Source organism: Corvus cornix, chromosome 6 (genome assembly GCF_000738735.6).
Source record: "Corvus cornix cornix isolate S_Up_H32 chromosome 6, ASM73873v5, whole genome shotgun sequence".
NCBI classification, from domain to species: Eukaryota; Metazoa; Chordata; class Aves; order Passeriformes; family Corvidae; genus Corvus; species Corvus cornix.
In genome coordinates, this window is record NC_046336.1 from 34391446 (window position 1) to 34414127 (window position 22682).

Genomic DNA, 22682 nt, shown 5'->3' on the forward strand with positions numbered 1-22682 from the left:
GGGGGGTTGGCCAAAAAATATCTCTCGTTTTCTGGGCCTGCTATTGATAATGTGACAACCTCCTTGTCCAAAGAGCATGACAGGGAGGAACAGGAGGCTCCAGCATTTAAATCTCCCAATCTCCCACAGGCGTAAAGCAAAAACCTCTTCTTCAAATGGGAAATGTGAGAAGGAAAGAGAGCACAAGAGCAGGATTTCAGTAAGTGGGTTTTCCTCAGGACCTGCTGCTTCTATCGTGTCTCCAAGAAAGCAGCTCATGCTGCTGTGCACATGTTTTGTAACTACTGTCCATTCAGCTTGTTAAGTTGTTCATAAAATTGACATCTGGTAGCAGTCTCCTGGTTGAATTTCACTCTCCTTTTCCTCCTGGCAGTTTTCTTCATAAGCCCTCTCAAGCTGGTAGTAGGCTGCTGGTAGTGCTGAGGAGAAGATTGAGGACAATTATGCATTTATTTTGTGTAGTACTTCAGTGTGAAGGGCAAAAATCAGTAATTCCCCTTCAGAGAGTCTGAGATCCCCGTGGTGTGGGCCCCACGCTACAGCTCTGATTGCCATCAGCTCCTTTTGTGCTGGAGAAATCTTTGTGCTGTCTAAAACCACATATTTCTGAGGATGCATGTGGGGAGCCTGTGCTTCCTCCTCTGAAAATGTCTTCATGGCAAAAACAAGGTGGAAAACTCTGCCAGGATAACTAAAGTCGCCTGGAAAGTGGCTGGATTTCAGTCATCCCCTTGCTTATGCACAAAGCAAAACCCAGCCACTGAACCTGGCTCAGGAACTGTAGCTCTGCAGCCTTTGCAAACACAAATTTAAATTGGAATTCTGTGGAGTTGTTTTTTGGTTTTTTCATGGAGTGACATTTAAAAATGTGCCCAAACTGAGATCTGGGGTTTAAGTATTATTAACTATAATTATTAATGTAAGTTATTGAGGTATCATGGAATCATTAAGGTTGGAAAAGACCTCCACGATCATCAAGTTCAACCTTGTCAACTAAACCACAGCAAGTTCCACATCCAGTTGTTTCTTGGAACCTTGAAGGGCTGGAGATTTTACCACCTCCTTGCACAGCCCATTCCTATACTGAAGCACAACAATTTCTATTTTTGGAAAAAAAAAAAAGACAACATTTGTAAAATCAAACAATTTCAGGTCAGACCTTAAGCTTTTCACAATCCCTCAGATTCCTGGACATGGGAGCCGTGTCACTTGGTGATAAGGGATCTGCTGGATCAAGTCAAGATGGGTTGGTCCACATGGATAGAAATCCGTTCATCATAGATTTTATAATTGCTCAGAAAAGCTTGGGCTGCCCCTGGATCCCTGGCAGTGTCCAAGGCCAGGTTGGATGGGACTTGGAGCAGCCTGGGACAGTGGAAGGTGTCCCTGCCCATGGCAGGGGGTGGCACTGGATGAGTGTAAGGTCCTTTCCAACCCTAACCATTCCATGATTCCATGTGGAGATAATTCAAGCAGTGATGGGGATGCAGTTGATTTTCAATCAGCTGGTGTGGCACAGAAGCTGTTTTTCCATCCTGGAGTGATTTTGGGAGCTCTCTGCAGTTCCCAGATGCTGTGCTGTGTATTCACCTGAAAACACCAACTGCAGTGCTTGGCTCATCTCCATCTCCTTCCCCTTCCCATGCCAGAGGAGAATTTGCCAGCTCCTTAATTGGGCTATAACCCACACAAAAGGCACGGGGGAAAAATGCAAAATGTTGATAAAAAATTGATTGGAATTGCAAAAAAAGCCATTTAATATTAGAGTGCTTTTAGTTTTCAGACTATTTGTGCTTTACTTCTGTGATTTTGCCTTATCTATTTGAAGAAAATTTGTTTACTATTCCCAGAATCCCACAATGGTTTGTGTTGGGAAGGGACCCATCCAGTCCCGGAGCAGGGACACCTTCCACTGTCCCAGGCTGCTCCAAGCCCCAATGTCCAGCCTGGCCTTGGACACTGCCAGGGATCCAGGGGCAGCCCCAGCTGCTCTGGGCACCCTGTGCCAGGGCCTGCCCACCCTCCCAGGGAACAATTCCTTCCCAATATCCCATCCATCCCTGCCCTCTGGCACTGGGAAGCCATTCCCCCTTGTCCTGGCACTGAATCCTGTCACAGTGTGTGTGGAGGTGCCCTGAGGGGCAGAGTCCCTGCAGCGCCTCCGTGGGGGTGGGATTTGTCCTTCAGTTCCTTATCCTGGAGCATGGCCAGGGGTGTGTGACAGTCCCCAGCACGTTGCTCTCAGCCCTGGTGTTGCTGCAATGCTCTGCTCAGCTCCCGTCAGTGACCCAGGCCTGCAAAATCTGCTGGGAAAGGGCAGTGGGAAACATCCACAGCACAGTGGTGACTGCTCGGCCACAATTTTGAGCAGCTGATTAAAAATATTGATCAGTGATGTATTGTTTTCTTATTAAATGAGCTCTCCCAGTTTTCACAGCAGCTCTTTCAACTACAAATGTCTGGTAATTTCAGGTAGGACCCTCTAAAAAAGCTCTGGAGTTTGCTAGCCCTGTGAGAAGCAGCTCTTTGCATTCATGATTGTCTCCCTCTTCCTGCCCCACCTCCAAAAAAAACCAGGACAAATCCCTTTGGTTTCTTTCCTGCAGCCGTAAAACCTGAGATTTATCTACTTTGTCCAAGGATTTCTGAGGGGAAAAGCTACACCTGCAGCACAGCACTTGCTCTTCTCAGGGCTTTGTCCTGGGGTGGGGATGCTGTGCTGACATCCAGGAGGGAAGGCAGATGGGATAACAGAGCAAGGAGACAAGAAGAAGATCCCTTTAAGTCAGATTTTAAATCTCCCATCTCCAGGGGGACTCCTGGCTCCCTTTCTCAAGTTGGAGCAGTAGGATATCGAGTGGGTTTACAGGATGGTCTGAGCAGGGTCTGCAGTGCCAGTATTCCAAAGAACCTTCAATATTCCCCCTGGAATGCTGTTTGCAGTCTGTTTGGGACAGGGATTCAGTGTAGCTGAAGGGTTTGCCAGGGATTTGGAGGCTCCTGCACTGCCACTGCTCTGAGATGGGGATTATTGACCCACAGCATCGCAGCAGCCTCACAGAGTTGTGTGCATCTCTTCTCCCGGCATTATCCTCTCCGCCAACATTCTCTGCTCCCTATTTTCCAAGGAAAGGAAGCAAACTGCCTGACAGCAGGGATGCTGCAGGGGTGGCTGCTGTGCGTGGCAGGAGCAGTTCCCAGCTCGGGATTTGTGCTGCTCTCACAGAGGGCATTGGGAGCTGTTTGTTTGTGGAGTGTGCACTGATACCTCACTGCTCTGTTTTTGAAAGAACACCACCTTGGGCTGCTTTGGGGGAAATTATTGAGCTTTTCTTCCTGTTCATGTGGCAGCCTGCTTTCCTTTTGATCCAGAAGGAAAAACATGTCCTGAAGCTTTTAGAGGAGCAGAGGGAGGCTGGTAGAGCTTGAGAACACACAGTGTGTAAAGCAGCCATTGTGGGTTGGATTTATTGCTTCTGACTGGGTTTGACTGGTTTTCACTGGGTTTGACTGGTGTTTCCCCCCTCGCACTGCAGGAGCTCCATCACCACTGTTTACATCGAGGTGCTGCCTCCCAACAACCAGAGCCCCCCGCGCTTCCCGCAGCTGATGTACAGCCTGGAGGTCAGCGAGGCCATGAGGATCGGAGCTGTCCTGTTAAACCTCCAGGTACAGAGGCTTCCCTGGCACTCCCTGAGGCTGCTGACAGCTTCTCCACCTTCCTGCCCTCTGTGTCTGTGCCGTGCACAAGGCAGTCCTTGCATCCAGGGGGAAAAGGGGCAGTTCATAGGGATTGAGAATTGTTTCGTTCTAATCAACAGCCCCTTTTATGTGGATTGTAGAGAAAAAGGCCTCACTTGGCTATTTCTATAATTTTTTTTAATATGGCAAAAGGTGCTACCGGCTGCAAATGGCACTGCCCAGAGAAGCTGTGGCTGTCCCTGGATCCCTGGCAGTGTCCAAGGCCTGGCTGGACATTGGGGCTTGGAGCAGCCTGGGACAGTGGAAGGTGTCCCTGCCCATGGCAGCAGGTGGAACGAGTTGATCTTCAAAGTCCCTTCCAACCCAAACCATTGTGGGAGTCTGAGATCCTGTGATAATTATATTAGAAAAAAATTCCCATGAGTGGCTGAAAACTTGACAGGCCTGTGATTTCTTGTGTTGAAATCTCTCTATATATTTGCCAGCAGATCAGAGGAGCTTCAGCACCTCATTCATGGGGAATTTCAGCAAGACTTTTGGCAATTTGCCTTCCCTAGCCTATCATTTTTGAAAAATGCCTGAAGATGTTTCTTCCTCGTGGTGTGTGTAACAACAGGCTGAGAGAGCAGAGATCCCAGCACTGCCAGGCCCAGCATCAGGGGCACCTTGTGCTCTGGGATCAGGGGTCATGCAACAACCTCTGGCCAGCTCCAGGGGCAGGAACCTCGTCCTCATGCACCAGGACCAGACCTCTGCTTGTTGTGTTAATGGTTAAAAAAATCTGTTTTCTCCTCATTTATTTACTGTTCCTTATTTACTGCATTGTATTCTGCCCAAAAAGCAGCTGTGCAAAATAGGGAGAAAAATTGCAACGCTTTATTGAGGCTTTTTTTTTTTTTTTGAGGGATCAGGAACTTACCTAATGCTGTGTTCAGCAGCAGTGAAATAAAGGAGCTTTAATTAACTCATTGAAGCAGCTGGGTGGGAAGGTTCCTGCTAAAATGGGTTCCTGCTGAAAGACTGGGATTATTCCAGCTGGTTAAGCTGCTACAGTCACCTGTGCTGAGGGAGGATGGCTCATTTAGCTCAGTGCTGCCAATTAACTCCTGGCAGGGCTGTGGGGCCTGCAGGGAGGGAGGAGTAGAAGGGCCAGGCTGTTCAGGAGTATTCTCCTCCCCAGTGGGAGATACTTGGGGTTGGAAGCCCCAAAGAGGAACAGGAGCATGCTGAGAAACAGGAACATTTGTGTTTCCTTGACAGGTGCTCGAATCTGTGGCTGAGGGCCTGAGGGATCTTTGGAGGCAGAAAAGCTCTTGGCAGGTTTTAGTATTGAAGGATTTGACAGGATTTAAATGTGGTTGGAAAATGAAGCTCTAATGGAATAATCTGCTTTAATGTTTCACTAAACCCCAAACAGCCCATTCTGTGCTGGCCCTGCTGAGGGACCTCAGGGCTGTGTCCAGTTCTGGGCCTTCCCGGCCAGAGAGCCCTGGAGGGGCTGGAGCGTGTCCAGGGCAGGGAACGGAGCTGGGAAGGGGCTGGAGCCCCAGGAGCGGCTGAGGGAGCTGGGAAAGGGGCTGAGCCTGGAAGCAAAGGAGGCTCAGGGGGGACCTTGTGGCTCTGCACAAGTCCCTGACAGGAGGGGGCAGCCGGGGGGGTCGGGCTCTGCTGCCAGGGAACAGGGACAGGACAAGGGGAAAGGGCCTCAGGCTGGGCCAGGGGAGGCTCAGCTTGGACAGCAGCAGGAATTTCTGCATGGAAAGGGTGCTCAGGCCTTGGCAGGGGCTGCCCAGGGAGCTTTGGAGTGCCCATGCCTGGAGGTTGTCCAAGGAAGGGCTGGAGGTGGCACTCAGTGCTCTGGGCTGGGGACAAGGTGGGCATCGGGCACAGCCTGGACTCCATGGGCTGGGAGGGCTTTTCCAGCCTCAGGGATCCTGGGTTTCATGCAAAATACTTGATTGTTAAATCCTAAATATGCTTGGCTTTAGCTTTGGTGGTTAGTCCAGGACTGTATCTCTTGTAGGTCTGGTAGTCCTGAACCTGAAATGTGGAAGATGTAGAGAGACTCTTTACAAGGGCTGGAGGGACAGGACACAGGGAATGGCTTCCCAGTGCCAGAGGGCAGGGCTGGATGGGATATTGGGAAGGAATTGTTCCCTGGCAGGGTGGGCAGGCCCTGGCACAGGGTGCCCAGAGCAGCTGGGGCTGCCCCTGGATCCCTGGCAGTGTCCAAGGCCAGGCTGGACGTTGGGGCAGGCTGGGATGGTGGAAGGTGTCCCTGCCCATGGCAGGGATGGGCTTTGAGGATCTCTCCCAGCCCAATTCCAAGTCCAGCTCCCTCATCCTGCATTAAACCCCCATCTGTAAAAGGACTTTTTCTGTGTGCAGCATATTGCTGTTTTCATCTTCCTTTATTCCCTGCTGTATAAAATCCACCAGGACATTTTAAACGTTCATAAATTGAGCATGTAAGCTTCTGAAATCCTGTGCTGCTTTTTCCAGGCAACTGAAAGTTCCCAATGAGCCAATTCTTGTGGAATTCTAGCAGTGTCTTAAGGTATTGGCTGTGTTCCATTGATAATATGGGATATTACCAAGCCTCAAATATTGAACAAGTGTTTTCATGTGGAAATTTTCTCCCTGCTGTTTCTTTTTGTAAGTCTTATCAATCCAATTAGTGTTTGGGCTGGTGCAGATTAAGAAATTATGCTTCTATGGCTCTCTCTTAGCAATAATTTGGTAGTTCTGCACACAGCAGGAGGGTTGCAAAATCCCGGAGAGAGCTGGCAGAATTTTTCAGGTATTCCCAAATTATTAAATCCAAAGATCTGCAAAACATTAGGGCCAGTAACAATGCAACTGCGTCTGCTTTAAATTTGCCCTTTAGACTTCAGAAAAATAAAATTCACTTTCTTCTTGTCCGTTAAAATTTGTTATGTTGATGATGGAGGTTTTTATTGCTTTCTTATCCGCTTATTTATTTTCTAACGCACCTGCTTGGTCTTGACTGGTGTTTTAATTAACAACATTTGAGATTAATGCAATATTAAATGATCTCCACTGCATTAATTTGTAAATAAACCTCAGAGTTTATTGCATGCCTGGGAGGCGTTTATGGCTTCATGTTCTGCCAGCCATTATTAATTAAAATATGCAAATGCTGTTGTTTTTTCTGGGAGTCTGCAGAACAAATAGGGCCGTTAGCAGGGTCCAGTTATGTGCTGAACAAGGAGCTAACATGGAATTATTGTATGCAATTTATGGAGTCACTCTATGCCATTGATCTGGAAAAAATCAGGAATGGGTTGCCCTTCTCCCTTGCCTTCGGTGGTTTTCTTCTGTATGTAAGAACTTCCTGTCCTTTGCTTTTAAAGAGAGCAGGAGTTTTTAAAAACGATGATTCGCTTTTCCCCCTTTGTTTTTTTCTTTTAAGCGTGTTGACTGAAGGTGGGTTTTCTGTGGGTATAAGGGGAAAATGAAATCAACTATAGCCAGCCTTTGATTTTCTGGCTTTCTGAGAGCCCCCTGGCTTGTTATGAGTGAGTGCTCATAATGACCATTATGACCATAATGATACCCCTGAGATGACTTAATGTGAAGGGAGGGCAGGATGCCCTGCAGGGAAGGGAAAAGGAGGACAAAGGGCTAAAGACAGGAGCAACAATGGGATTCTGGTGATTTAGGATCAAGGCCAGTCCTCAGAGGTGCCAGCTCCTCATATTTGCTGCCTCCAGTGTTTGTAGCATTTTGTGTTCTTGGCTCAGACCCAGACTGTTCATAGCTTCAGGCCAAGGAGATCCAAATTCCACCCACACCTCCCGTCACTCAGTGCCACGCATGGAATTTAGAAACAATTTTTCCAGTTTTCCCAGTCTGGCATTGATGTTGTGGATGGGAATATTGATCGGTGCTGGAGGAGCTGCACACACCTGTGCAGAGCTGAGTCAGTACTAACACTGCCCACTGCTGCCTGGCCTTCATTGGGTTTAATTCTTGCTTCCATTTGGAGACCGTGTTGTTGGGACTCCTTTGGGAAAATGTCCCATCAAGCAGTGGGAAAAGCCTTCACCGTGGCTCAGCTGCTTTATTGATCCACAGCTTCTGTCCCACTCAGGAGAGCTGTTGTCCTGTTGGAAAATCAGATTAAATTGCTTCAGCATCCTTTTGTTCTAGAGAAATTTAGCTCGGTGTGATCCATCTGCACGTTGGCATCGCAGGGAAGTTACAAATCATTTGGATATTTGGGGGTTTCTGAGAATTGCGCTCCACCTGCCTGGTCCGTGATTTCCCAGCTCGTTCCTCCATGAAGGATGCACCTTGTGCTTGCCCTCCAGATTTTTTGTCCTCTCAAAAAAACCCTCTGATGGCTTTGAGATGGCTCCAGCCCTTTTATACACCAGGATGGACTTTGCCAGGCTTGAATTGCAGCAGCTGATTTAAAGATGCTCTGTTCATGAACATCTTCTCTGCCTGACTCTTGCCCAGCTCTCAGCTGGAGTTTCATCCTGGTTAATTTAGTTTGGAGCTGGAACAGGGACAGTTTTACCTCTTTGACCTTCTCAACGTCATCCCTTCTGCTTTTCGAACCACTCCTCAGGTTCCTTCTGTAGCTTAAACATTTCTTTGTTATCCTTTGTGTTATCTCCTCTTTCTATTCCAGTTTTGCCTTGCCTTTTCCTGACTTTGTCCCCATCGAGTTTTTCTTGCTTTTTCTTTGTGCTGATCTCTTCCATCTGACTTAGCCCCTATTTTATATTTGGCTCAGCCAAGTTTTCTTGCTGCATTCCCTGCTCTGCCTGCACATTTAAATGGTTTGTGCTTCTGCTCTGAATTTTGGGGGGGTGTTTGATTTGGGTTTTTTGTTATTTTTCTTGGGTTTTTACCTTGAAAACTGCTTTGTAGATATCCAGCTCAAAGCCCTCGATTGCTGTCTACAGCAACAACCTGACAGGAGCAGGGTTCCCCTCTTTGAGCTTCAAGTGGCCCCAGGAGAGACATCAAAAGTAGTTAATTCAACTTTTGAAGGGTTTTTTTTGCCACCTGATGGGTGAAATATCCTCATTTTGATGGTGTTAATGTCTGTTCTTAAAGGTCTTACCCTGATCTTCACCCCCCCAAAAAGCAAATTACTGTGGAGGGTGAGTGCTGCAGTTGGAGCTCAGTGGAGCATCAGGCAAAGATTGGGATTCTGGTAAACACAAAGAGGGACCTGGATAAGAAGTGGAAATGAAGAATGGCAAGAAAGGAAACCAAAAATTCAGTCTAATCAGTGTGGAGCTGCAGAACAATAGAAATGATTATAAAGCCTGAATTTCATACTCATGCTGCTGGATGTAGCTGTAATTTGATCATTAGATAATTATTAATAATTAGTAGTAATTATTATCCTGTATTCAGGATACTGTCATTTCTGTGCAGCATAAGAGTTCTGGTGTGCTCCAGCTTTATCTTGAGTAGCCCATCAATAACCAGAGTTGCCTTAGAAACGGGTTGGTGTCATCCCTGTGGGAAACTTTCCTAAAACTTAATTCCCCAGTTTCTACGTGGAAGGGAAGAGAAGAAGTCTGTGCCACTGACTGAATTTTATCCTCTTTTTTTCCTTCCCTAAAGGCTTTTGATAGAGAGGGCGACCCCATCAAATACCTCATTCAGAACGGAGATCCTCAGCAAGTTTTTAATCTCTCTCAAAGGTAAGCGGGAAACCCTTGGAAAACAGACTTGGAACTTGTCAGTCCAGGGAATGTGGGAGCTGAGGGAAAAGGGCTGTGCTCAGACACCTTCAGCTCCTCCTGTGAGGGGCTCTCAGCCATTGATGAGAGCTCTGGGAGCCAACTTCCACTCTGGGGTTTGTCACTGGCCACTGTTTGTTTATTTTAAACACTTCAGGTAGGGGAAACTCACTGAGGTGGAAAGATCCTATTTAAAAGAGTGGTCAGGGATTAATTAAAACCCTTTTACCTGTCAGCTCCTGGCTAAGACAGGGACAGTTTTCGCTTTAATTTCCTGACTTGTTACAGTTTAGCCTGTAGTGAAAAGCCTTTTGAACATCGTTTAAAAACTGTCTTTTCCTTAAATTGAATTCCAACATAAATAGAGTGAGAAAGCGAGAGTTTGTTATGGAATTATGAACACCAGATTGGTCTGTACCTGGCCCAGCACCCTTTTCTTTATTTTATCCATTGTTAGGTGTTATTTACCTGTTATTAATTATTATTTGTAATCCCAAGTATCCTTTTCCTTGCCAAAGTAAGGGAGGGTGGTGAGCTGACTTCTCAGAGTAAGTGATGGGACAAAAGTAACCTGGGGCTTATTAATTCCTGGTGCAAAATAAGTCTAATTTGGTGTGAGGGAGAGGTTGGGAACCTAAACACCCAAACCTCCTGAGACAGGTTTGTATGTTCTGAGTGAGCTCTGGGTGATAAATCTGCCATTCATGGAGAATCAAATCCTTCAGGAAACAATGGGAATAAAGCTTTGACAATCCCAGGAGGTGCTGGTGCTCTCATTCACTAGGATTGATAAAGACTTGGCAGGTGAGGGAAGGGACAGCTTGGAGAGGGGACACTTTCCTTCACGGGGGTGGCCTGGGATTGGTGGAACACGGATTGATGTTGGGCTGCTGGTGTGGTCCATGCCTTGGGACTGGACTTTTGTACGGATTCCCACCCAAGTGATGCAAGCAGCCCTCTCCTTAACATGGAGAAACTCAGCCTGACCTCCTCTGGCACCTTTAGAACTTGGATAATCTACAAGAGCTATGTGAGACATGCTCCAAAGAGGGGTCACAGTGGTGGTAGAGCACCATTTTTGTACTTCAAACATGAATAATCCCACCTGGCTCTGTGAGAGATGCTCCAAAGGGGAGTTACAGTGGTAGTAAAGCACCATTTGTTTATTTTAACCAAGATAATCCAGCCTAGCTCCATAAGAGATGCTCTGAAGAGGGGTTACAGTGGTAGTAAAGCATCGTTTTTTGACTTAAAGCATGAATAATCCCACCTGGATCCATGAGAGATGCTCTGAAGAGGGGTTATAATGTTAGTAAAGCACCATTTTTTGATTTTAACCTGAATAATCCCACCTGGCTCCATGAGAGATGTTCCAAAAAGGTCACTCAGTGAGTTGCTGTTTCAATAGTCCCTACTTAGCACCCTTCCCACCACACCATAAAATTCCTGGCAGTTCTCCACACCAGAGAGGCTTAAAAATACCTGTGGGAATCCAGGCCAGCTCCTGGCATGGAGATCCTCTGGAATCTGGGTCCATGTGTTGTCCAGCTTGGGATGCGAGCAGGGTGGCCATAACCAGAAGCCAAGCAGTTAAAGGTGGTGTGTTAATGAATTCCCAGCTGGAATTCCTGCTCCAGCCCTCCATCCCCATCCTCCAGGACCCTTGGGGGGCCTGATCCCCCCCCCGGCCTTGCAGCCCTGACAAGCCTGAACTCATTTGGGGTTCAGTGCTCTGCTCCGGCACCTCGTGCTAAAAAGAAAGAATTCCTTGAAGTGTTTTCCCCTTCCTGTTCCTTTGGAAAAGGCTCTGTGCCAAGTTTCCTTCAGCCTTTTGCCTTTTTTTCCCCCCGATACTGAAATATGTTGATCAATTAAAGAAGGATTAATATTAAATAAACATCTTTAATGTGAGGGGTGTAAGGCTACAGGAATTTCTCTCAATTTTGGATGCTTGGAGGCCAAGGCAGAACCCATGACCAGGATTCTCTCTGCCTCTTTGTGGATTCTCGTTTGCCTTCCTGGGGCATTGAGTTAATCCCTGCATAATTCCTGCCTGGCAGCACGAGGACTGGATAATCCCACTGGTACCTCTCCCTGCTCAGTCTTTTTCCTCCTCAGTCTGAGGATTGGAGCAGGGTTTTGTTCTCCTTTCTCTGGCTCTGGAACCTGAGCACCACCTCTGGTAATCCTTACCTCCTCACGTTCCCTGGAAAGCTGGGGTGTTAAAGGAATCGGAATCCTGGAGGAAAACACAGGGTATTGATAATTTAGGATATATAATTTAGGCTATTTATAATTCAGGCTATTTCTCATTTAGCCCGTCTTTTGAACGATGTTTATCTATTGAAACAGACAATCAAGTGCAATTTTTCCAGGGGTAAGAAGGAGATAAAAAAGGGGGTATGGTAGAAAATATTGGAGAAGTGCACATGGATTTATGCAGGTCAGTGTTTGATGTCAATGTTTTATTCTCAGCTCCACTTTGATATATTTTTTTAATTAATAATTTACCACTTAAGTCTCTTATGTTTTATTTACTCTTCCTGCCCTCCCCTAAAATTTTTTTTGTTCATATTTTATTGCAGCGTCTTGAACAAATGCTGAAAAATAGATGTTTCTATATAAAAATATATCAAATAGGTTTCATTTAATTTACTAAATAGAATTAAATTATTAAATAAATTTCATTTATTAAATATATTGATTTATAGTCAAATCTTTATATATTATGATGGCTGATTGATTTGCCTTCTTGTGGGCTGTGTCTGTCTGCCAAATTAAGTATTTTTCTTAATCTAATTAAAGTCTTAATAATCAAATTACAATTAGTAACTCAATTATGACACCAAGCAACTATAATATATTTTAATAACTGTAAATTGGCAGATATAAAATATGGATCATGTTCTTTATTTGATCTATATATGGAATTTGTCTTTGGATAATCCATTTATCCATTTGTCTCTGGATAATCATATAAATATCCATACACATGTATGGATTAATGATACATAACTATTATATTTATAATAACTATAGTTATATACATCATAATATAATATATAACAATTATAGCTATATATTTTAAATAATAATATGTAGCTATATTTTTAAATGTATGTAAATATTTATTATTTATTATATATTATTATAGATTATATATTTTATTTTATATATTTATATATTATATTATATATTGCTATATTATTTGTTATATAATTATAATATTTATATAGTATATATTATTTATTCTTATATAATTATTATTATATGAGATGTATATGAATATTATATTATTAGAATATGTGATTATATAGAGAATGTATATAAATAGACATATTTTTAATAAAAAGTGGTTATCTATATAAAAATATATATAAATATATGTAGAAACTCTCTCAGGTCTGTCCCTTTTTATGGTGTTGCACTTTGCCCTTTCCCTTTGGAGCATCATTTCCCCTGGAACAGGAATCCTCAGCATCTGGAATCCTGCTCTGGGAGGAGAAGGAGGAGGGTGCTGGAGGTTCCATTCTCCTCTCTCCAGGATCCAAGCCATGTCAGCTCCAAATTCACTGGGTTAAAAACCATACACAAAATTTATTTACCACTGGTTTTTACCAACTTCCAGGGAAGTATTTTAGATCCAATGAAAATTTTCCTTTTTGGAGGAAGCTCAACCAGGACCATGAGCCCAAGTTTTCCATGGATAACCACAAGGCAGATTGAATGGAGCACCTCCTGAAATAACCTTTCAATCCTAGGGGAGAATTGTGCTCCCACTCCCAGTTTCCACCAATTTCTGTGGTATTTATTGGATGGAAGAGCTTCCCAGGAGTTGTTGGGATTTGTTTCTGTTGGAAAAAGTCTTGGCCTGGAACCAGTTTGCTGAGATCTTCTCTGAGACTAAGAAATTAGAGCAGGAACCCTGCAGAAATTTGTAATTTAGGGGGAAAACCCATGATTAGGTCCAGGTGTAACACATCCAAGTGTTCTGGAGAAGTCCAGCCAGGGAGACCTCCTGGTTTGGTGGGAATTTGTACTTTGGTTTGGATTTTCTGTTTTAACGAAACCTCTGCACAAGTCCCTGTTCACGCTCTGGGTCCTGAACATCAGATGTGGGTACAGCAAATAAAATTCAGAGCTTTGTGTCTGACCCATCTGCTGGCAATGGAATAGCACATGGGAAGTCACAGGATCTCCAGATCCCAGCTGGTGTGGATTTTGGGCTGCAAAATCTTGTGGTGCTCCACTTTTCTTAAGATACTTGGTGGAATTCCATGGGAGAAGCTGCCCAGGATCACTGTAATCCTGGATCCATAGTTCTTAAATACCCTGTGGATTTAGGGGAGATGTCATTTTGTCACAGCCTTGCTCAAGTTCCAGCAGGCAAAATCCTGGGAATGAAATGTGGAATTCTGGGACAGCTCAGGGCTCTGGTGCCAGCTCAGTTAAGCAGAGTTGAGCTTCCTTGTCAGTGAAGATTGTCCACACTGTGCCTTCCTTATCCTTCCTAGCACAAAAGTAATGACTGCGGTGGGGTCTTGTCCCTCTGGGTGACTTTCAGACATCTGCAGGAGGGAATTAGATCGGAGGAAGAAACCCAAATATTTTATTTGTCAGCAGTTACAGGAATTTGCAATGTTTTCAAACCTCGTTTTATGTGGCTTCCAATTAACCCTTCTTTTGTTGTCCTTTTAAAATGGGCTTCAATAATCACAAGATCCCGACCCCCTGGCAGTGTCCCAGGCCAGGCTGGACACTGGGGCTTGGAGCAGCCTGGGACAGTGGAAGGTGTCCCTGCCCTGGCAGGGGTGACACTGGATGGGATTTAAGGTTCCTCCTAACCCAAACCACTTTGGGATTTGTTTTCCACCACCCTTGTGCCTACAGCAATATTTAATTATTAGGGGATACTTGCAGCACTTACTCTGAAGTTACACAATGTGTAACTTCCCCCCATAGCCTCTCCCTGAGGAGACTCATCCTGAAGTCCGTGTGTGTTGTATTCCCAGAGTTTCCTGCTCAGTCCTGCTGAATATCAGGACTCCTCAGTGATTGTCATTCTTTCTTCTCATTTATTGCAGCACTAACAGTAAAAATACTACATAAATAGGTTTTGATAATTAAATAAATAGCTAAAGTGCAGCAGGAACAAATCGGGGTGCTGTGTTCAGTGCAGCTGTAGCTTTTGTAGTCTCACTAGGCTGATATTTTGATCCAGGATTATTCCTGTATCCAAGTGGAGAGCATTAGGAATCGGCTCATGATTTTTCTTGGCCTTCACCCACAGAAAGCCTAAAAGCCCCTACAAGGGGGAGCCGTGGTGTGAGCGAGGTGGTGGAGCTCAGGTGCTCGTAGACCTCTCCCAGCTGCCCTGGTAACATGTCCTGCTTTTGTTTCGTTCCCAGCTCTGGCCTGCTGGCCTTGGGAAAGCCCCTGGACAGAGAGAGCACTGACCGCTACATCCTCATCGTCACGGCCTCGGACGGCAGACCCGACGGGGTGAGTGTCCTGGAGGTCTGGACAGCACAGGCCACCTCCACGTGGTCTGATTGTTGTGTGTTTTTCATGGATCTTGACCAAAAATATCTGAAATCTGGGACAGTTTTCCTTTGGTTGGTGTGGGTGAAGCCTGTGTGTCACTGCCTTTGATCATGGACAAAGGGGTTTCGCTGCTTTGTGTCGTTCTTTAACTGCCCAGATTTTGTGTATTCACAGATGTACTAGTTTGAAAGCAAACCAGCAGGAGATCCAAAGTAAGAATTACAATTTAACAGGAAAATTAAGATAAAGGCAATAGTAGACAAACAGTGGCTTAACCTGACAGAGTCAGGAGACGCCGTGACACCCTGTGGGTCAGGGTGGTGGCAGCAGTCTGATTAAATGGTGGCTGCAGTCCTGTAGGAGTGATGGATGTGGTTCTGTTGAAGTGGTGATCCTGTAGTGAAGTCTGGTCCTTCTCTGGAGGTCCAGTGGTGATTATGGAGCTCTTGTCCTCTGGGAACCCAGTAGGTCAGGGCTGAGTGTGCTGTTCCAAACCTCAGGTTATATCCAGGTGGGAATGCTTGGTCCCTCCCCCTGGGTGGAGCATCTCCCAGTGGGATGATGTAATTTTATGAGTCAGGCAGTGAGACTTGCTGGCCCATTAGCAGAAGATATTCCCCGGAGGGAGTTACCAGGGATGAGTCATGGAAGAGATAAAGAACCCAGCCCCACCTGCTTTAACAGCTTATGAAGATGGTGATAGAATACATACCTTTGGTTGCATCTTCCACTGTAACCTAAGAAAACAGATATTCATCTTCTATTTCTTCTCTGTGCTATGAAATACCTGCTCCTCTTCTTCCCTTCTCCCAGATGTAGAAGCTGTAGTAGTGATTTGTACTTCAGCCAACCCTTTTCCACAACAGACTGTCCAGCTCTCCAGAAAAATCTGGAAAAGTGCCACTTCTCTTTCAAAACCAACAATTTTTTTATCAGGAGCTATCTCCAAGTCTTGCATGTTTGCACTGATCCGTAACCCCACAACCAACCCCACCAACTGCTGCTCACACTTGTGTTTAATACAACAAAATGGTGGGGTTTTTTCAATTTTCATATTATAAAATGGTGGACTATTTAAGGATATGTGGTTTTTGATCAAGCAGGGGCAATGGAACTATTTTTCCTGAAAGTTTGCAGCTGGACTGTGCAAGGTACCCGGGAATGCAGTAGCTCTGCTGTGGAATAATAGCACGGGATGGGGAGAAATCTCTGCACATCTGACCGTGCATATAAGGGCAGAATGAAAATATCTCTAATAATTAATAAATGACCAGGATGCATTACCTGGGCTATTCTAGAAGGCTTTGAGATTGAAACAGAGACATCTCTGACATGTGGCTACAGAGTGATCATGCAAATTCTGGGATTTGGACCTGTGCTCATCGTGGTAGAAGAAAATCTCGTTTATTTTTTCTATCCCATGCTCTTTTTAGCTTCTTCACCTTACAAGCTTTGCCTTCCTGCTCAGGATTTACTCAGAATTTTCCCCCACACCCCAAAACACTGAGGAAGTTTACAGCCTTTGTACGACTTAATGGCAACATGGAGTAATTATACCATTATAATTATTATAATTAAAATAAGTCTACACCTTTTCCATGAAAAATCTGGTTACAGTTGTTTTGGTAATTCATCTCAATACTTCTGGGTTTGTACCTCGTGAACTGCTTTCACAGCTGCGAGTTCAGTGGTTTTGATCTCAAACTTCCAGCTGGGAAATCTGAAGACGTAAATTAAAGACTTGCAGGTTGGTTCAGGCTATGTTATACTCCTGAAATACTCTCTGGGGTGTAAAAAAAAGGGGACTGAAAAGCTCCTTCCTCTTCCTTTTATCTAGAGGGAGATTCATTCGCTTTGCCCTGGGATTAAGCGGCCAGCAGATTAGTTCCAACATTCCAAAGGTGATAGTTGGGGTTTTGAAAGGAAATCCTGTTAATCATGGCATGCTGCTTAGCAGAAAATAGTTGTATGTGAGCTGAGATACGGTGTTTGAAGCTCTGCTCTGGGAAAACACCCCAAATAAACCGTGGAGGGCTCCTTTAGAGTTGTCCCTGGACTGGGCTGTTGAACACCTCTTGAAGGTCTTGTTACTTGCTGCGACAACAAAATCCACTTTAAGAAATCCACCCCCTGCTATCTCATTATCTCCTTTCCTCCCTCAATCCCACTGGCAGGGGCTGCCCAGGGACCTTTGGAGTCCCCATCCCTGCAGGTGTCCAAGGAAAGCCTGGAGGTGGCACTCAGTGCTCTGGGCTGAGAATCAGTCACAGCTCGGGCTTGATAATCTTGGAGATCTTTTCCAACCTCATCGATTCCGTGACTCTTATGATTCCATACCAGGTTGTTTTCCCTGGAATTTTGCAGCCGCAGGTGTGTGTGAATTGCTCTCAGGGTGAAACATGGGCACACTCTGTAGCTTGAGCGTGTTCTCTCTGCCTGGTTTGGGGTTTTTGTCACTGTCCCTTACCTGCCTGTAGCTGCTTTCCGCACTTCCTATTTTCTCTCAGTGGTGGGGCACCATTCTTTTTAAGATTGTCCAGCAACTCAGTTGACCAAAGCTTCTGGTGCCAGCACTGGAAAGGGTTAAGAGTTGGGCTTGCCAGGATTACAAATAAGGCTGGATAAGCTCCTTGGCTTTCATTTTACAAACAAATGGATGAAACAAGGCAGCTCAACCAAGCCATTAAATCTCCAGGCCTTTTCTGTGCCAGGAAACAGTGGGTGTGACTGCTTTGCAAGGCTTCCTTGTGTCTTTGCACAATTCCCTTGATTTGCAGCTCTTCTGGATGTTCTCCCTGCTGGTTGACAGGCCCCTCCTCCTGGAGGAGGGGCAGGACTCACTCAAAGTTCCCGGCTGGTACCGTGCCAAACCCTTCTGAGGACACGGCTGTTCGATCCACGCAGTCAGTGCCATTTCATGGAGGAGTTTTGCTTTTTAACTAGTTTTTCTCATGAAGCAAGTGTCTTTTTAGGAGAAAAAAAAAGATTTCTACAATTACAAAACCACTGCTCCCCAAGCTCATTCACCTGCTGCTTGTCATCCAGCTCTGCTTTTTGTGAACAATTCCATTAGTGCCTACAGAAGACCAGTGATGTCACCGGATGCCTTGTTGCAGTTTGCCTAAAATCCTCAAATTAATTCCCCAGGCAGGTACAATGTCATTTAAATCCCATTTACATATTTTAGCTGGTAACACATCCAACCTGATCCCTTCCCATCCAATATGAAACCAGCTATTAGAGTCAAACCTACTAAAAGTCAGCTTTTGGATTTTATTTGCTGTATTTGCTTGGGGTTTTTTTTTAATTTGAAAGGTATTCAAAGGAAAAAGACTTTACTGGTGTGGGTGTTTGTTGTTGTTATTGTTATGGGTTTTTTTTCAATTAGATGTGGTGGTTTCACCCTGCTCGGATGCCACCAAAGCTGCTCTGTCACTGCCCTCCTCAGCTGGACAGGGAAGGAAAATATAAGGAAAGACTCAGGAGTTGAGATAAGGACAGAGAGAGATGCCTCACCAAACATTGTCATGGGCTAAATAACATGGGGAAATTGATTGATTTTATTACCCACAAAATCAGAGCAGGATAATGGGAAGTAAAACAAATCTAAAGAACATCTTCCCACCACCCCTCCCTCCCTCCCTCCTGGGCTCTCCCTCCATCCCTCCAGTGGCACAGGGAAATGGGAATGGGGGTTCATGTTGTTTGTGCTGCTCATGTTGTTTCCTCCTCAGGGGAGGACTTGGAGTCCTTCCCCTGCTCCAGTGTGGGGTCCATCCCACAGGAGACAGTTCTCCATGAGCTGCTCCAGCGTGAGTCCATCCCATGGGCTGCAGCTCTTCATGAACTGCTCCAATGTGGATCCACTTCCATGGGGTCAGTCCTTCGGGAACGGGCTGTTCCAGTGTGAGTCCCCCAGAGGTCACAAGTCCTACCAGCAAACCTGCTCTAGCATGGGCTTCTCTCTCCATGGATCCACAAGTTCCTGCTCCAGTGTGGGCTTCCCATCTCTCTCAGCATCCCCCTGCTCCGGTGTGGGCTCCTGCAGGAGCTGCAGGTGGATCTCTGCAGCCTTCATGGGCCGGAGGGGAACAGCTGCCTCCCCATGGGCTTCCCCATGGAATCTCAGGGCAATCCCAGTTCCGGCACCTGGAACAGCTCCTGCGCCTCCTCCTGCCCTGCCCTGGATGGCTGCAGAGCTGTTCCTCTTCCATGTTCTCACCCTGCTCTTCTCTGGCCACAATTAAAACTGCACAATCACTTTTTTCCTTCTTAAATCAGTTATCCCAGAGGCATCACCACCACCTCTGCCTTGGCCAGCAGTGGGTCCATCCTGGATTCCCCAGAGTTGGGTCTGTTGGAGCTTCCAGCAGCTCCTCAGAGAATCCACCCCTATAACCCCTCACTACCAGAACCTTGCCACACAAACCCAGTCCAGGAGAGCTTTCCTCCTCAGTTACAACATGAAAAATGGCATTTGTACATTCTGTGGCTTGGTTTTGTAAACCACAGTCATAGGATCACTGGATAAATTCCAGTTGCACAGGATCTCAAGAGCTGATACTCCTCAGACACTGCCAATTTAAATGTGGTTATTTAATCCATACCTTTCAAGTATAAAGATGCCCTAGAAGCCCTCACAGAGTGCAAAGAAGGAAACATTTTTATTGGGCTTTCATACTCACCTAAGTAAGTTCAGTGTTTGTAATTTTAGCCAGTGATACTGGTTCAGAAATTGGAACCAGCACTCCAGAGTTTCATTATCCGCAATATTTCCCAGCCAAACTGTGTGAACAAAGATTTTTTAGCCATTATGACATGAAAGCAAAGGGGCAAAACCTCTGCTCATGAATTTTTAAATAGTGTATGAAATACTGGAATCCCTCAGCTGGGAAAGGTTGCTGTGCTTGGAAATTGTTGATGCTTTCAGGAAGAAATTTATCCCAGGTGGCTTGGAAGGCTCTCAAGGTGATGACTCTCTTGTCCTCATAAAACCAGGGATGTTTTTCTCCATGGAGATAAGCAAGGCTCACTGGGCACCTCCAGCCCTGACAGGATCTTCCTTGGCCCAGGGAGACCCATTAAAATGCATCTTTCTTCCCATTCTGGTGTGTCCAGGAGTTTGGAGGACAGCAGGACACTTCCCACATGAGCTTGTGCTTCTGCTTGGGGTCCAGCAGCCCCACCCTTTTGGGGAGCAGTGTTTCCTCTGGATGCCTTTCCCGTAGATATGGAGATCACAGAATCCTTAAAGTTGGAAAAGACCTCTGAGATTATCAAATCCAACCATCGGCCAGCTCCACCACTAAACATGTCCTCGAGTGCCACATCCACACGTGTCTTGAACACTTCCAGGCATGGGGACTTCCCTGGGAAACTGTTCCAGTGTTTTGCAATGCTTTTGGGGAAGAAATTTTTCTTCATATCCAAGCTAATCATCCCCTGGCACAACTCGAGAGTGTTTCCTCTCATACTGGAGAAGACATCTCACTATCGCCTTTCCAGACCCACCAGTTCCTGGATTCTTCATCTTTTAGGGACGGGACTTCTTTCCTCCACAGCTGCAACCAGGGCAGGCCAGTGCTCTGTGCCTGCCCTAAAATCCGTGGGATATTGGAGTAGTACAAGGATACAATGTGGTATTGGTTCTCCTTTTAGAGGACTCTATATCCAACCCACATCATCATCATTATCATCTACGAAGTCTGTTGAGCTCATTTTTGCATTTGGAAAGTCTGTGGTCCCACACACCTGAATTCTTGGGGGGGTTTAAGGTTTTTGGCCTTTTTTCTTGCTCCTTTTTCTGTGTCATTACCAAAGGTTTAACCTTAGAGAGGTTTGACAACACTGCTGTGGCACTGAGTAGCTGAGGTTTCTCTTTTCTAAGCCCCAAGGCTGATTTAACTCATTCATGTGGTGTGGTGACAGTCATGGTGACACCATTTGACTTTGGGGGACTGCTAATTCCATCAAAATTAATCCAGAGCCACTTACGCCCTCACCCAGCACCACAGCTTTCCGTGGAGTGGGGTGGCCTGGCTGCCACCTTTCCATCACTTTTCTGTTCCCTGCCTTGGAATGCTTTTGATTGCTTAAAATGCTCGACAGCGGTGCCCAAATTATTGTTTTTCTGAGTTATGACCTGGAGCATTAACAGGCTTGTAGGTTTTCCCGGGAAAACACGCCCTGTCACCATTAACAATCTGATACGACAAACAATTAAGGATGCATTAATTGAGCAGGCAGGAAAATGCTTTTATTTCCCAAGTAATGAGCTTTTAGCTGTAGATGGGCAGAGTGGCGTACGAAGGAAAAAACACATTCCAAGCTCAAATTGTGTTCACGAATTGAGGGGTGTTCTCAAGGTGAGAGAGGATTCCTGTCTTCACGTTTCAGAGGGAGAAGTTTGAAATAAATACACATGGCTTTTGTCAGAAGAAAGAAAAAGCCTTCTGTGCTCTTGATTTTTGGCTTGTGTGTGTCAGTCGATTTAGAGAGATGAAACAGGAACTCCATTGTGTTTTCTTAGCATGTCTTGTGTGACGTTAGGGCAATTCCAACCTCCAGATACAAATGTCTCATCCTGAAAATACTCAGCTAGCACTGCAGAAATGGGATTTTCTGCCTGGCAAAGCAGAGCAGCTCAGTGCCTAGGTTATAAATCCATTCAGGAATTAGGAATTAGGTGCTCTTAAAAGTTACCAACCATCCAGGGCATGTTCCCAACCTACAGCTCCAAGCTCCCTTTTTAACATGGCGGAAGGAGCACAAGGGTGCATTGTGGTCATGATCTCTTTGGGCTACTCAGAAATTACTGGCAGGGTTCAAATTCTTCTTTTTGTCTTAGAAGACTCAACCATCAGGCCACCAAACGCCATTGGAAGTCCAGGAGAAGCTGTTGTCCATCCAGCTGTTCAGGGTATATCCCAAGATTCACTGGATTGGGAAGATCAGAGGGGACCTGGCTCTGGGAGGGTTTCTCTGAAAGCCACAAATCTAAGATCCATCCTCTTAATCTGACTGTGCCCATTCCTTCTGCAGTGAACACTTCAGGGAAAAACAGGAATCATTTTAGCCCTGCAGAGTCTAGGAATGGCTTGGGGCCACATTTCCTGAGGAGACAGAGGTACCATCAGATGACCCTTAGGAGAGAGAGCCCAGTGCTCTGGGCCCTGAAGGCAGGGATCAAACTGGATGCAGAACTCTGCTGTTCCTCAAAGGTCATGGGAAGAAGCAACAGTTGAAAAGTACTGAAAAAAAGTACTCAGGGAATTGAGGGAACCTAAAGAAGCCTCATCTCCTCCTGGGAGGGCAGGCAGGCCCTGGCACAGGGTGCCCAGAGCAGCTGGGGCTGCCCCTGGATCCCTGGCAGTGTCCAAGGCCAGGCTGGACACTGGGGCTTGGAGCAGCCTGGGACAGTGGAAGGTGTCCCTGCCCATGGCAGGGGTGGCACTGGATGGGCTTTGAGGTCCTTCCAACCCAAACCATTCCAGAATTCTGTGACTTGAGTGCATTGTGTTTTATCCTGGAAGTCAGACTTGGGGATTTTGGCTATCTCAGAATATCATTAATAATTCTGAGCCTCTGTCTCCATGACACTTGAATTAATTCCCTTCCTTAGAGCAAACAGGTAGCCCTGGATCAAGGTAATTTAAATAAAGATTTACTTCTTGAGTAGCAGACAGAGAATTCATTAATTACAGTAAT

At 45.7% G+C, this 22682-nt stretch overlaps 1 protein-coding gene across 17 annotated transcripts in view; it reads left to right on the forward strand.

The window, feature by feature from the left end:
* The window catches only part of PCDH15 (protocadherin related 15), a 633986-nt gene that overhangs the window by 496817 nt on the left and 114487 nt on the right, over positions 1-22682 (forward strand). For all 17 annotated transcript variants that reach the window (XM_039553538.1, XM_039553554.1, XM_039553537.1 and 14 more), the window contains 3 exons: positions 3537-3669; positions 9313-9392; positions 14840-14933. In XM_039553538.1, the coding sequence (XP_039409472.1) occupies positions 3537-3669; positions 9313-9392; positions 14840-14933 (307 nt within the window). The remainder of the gene's footprint in view (positions 1-3536; positions 3670-9312; positions 9393-14839; positions 14934-22682) is intronic.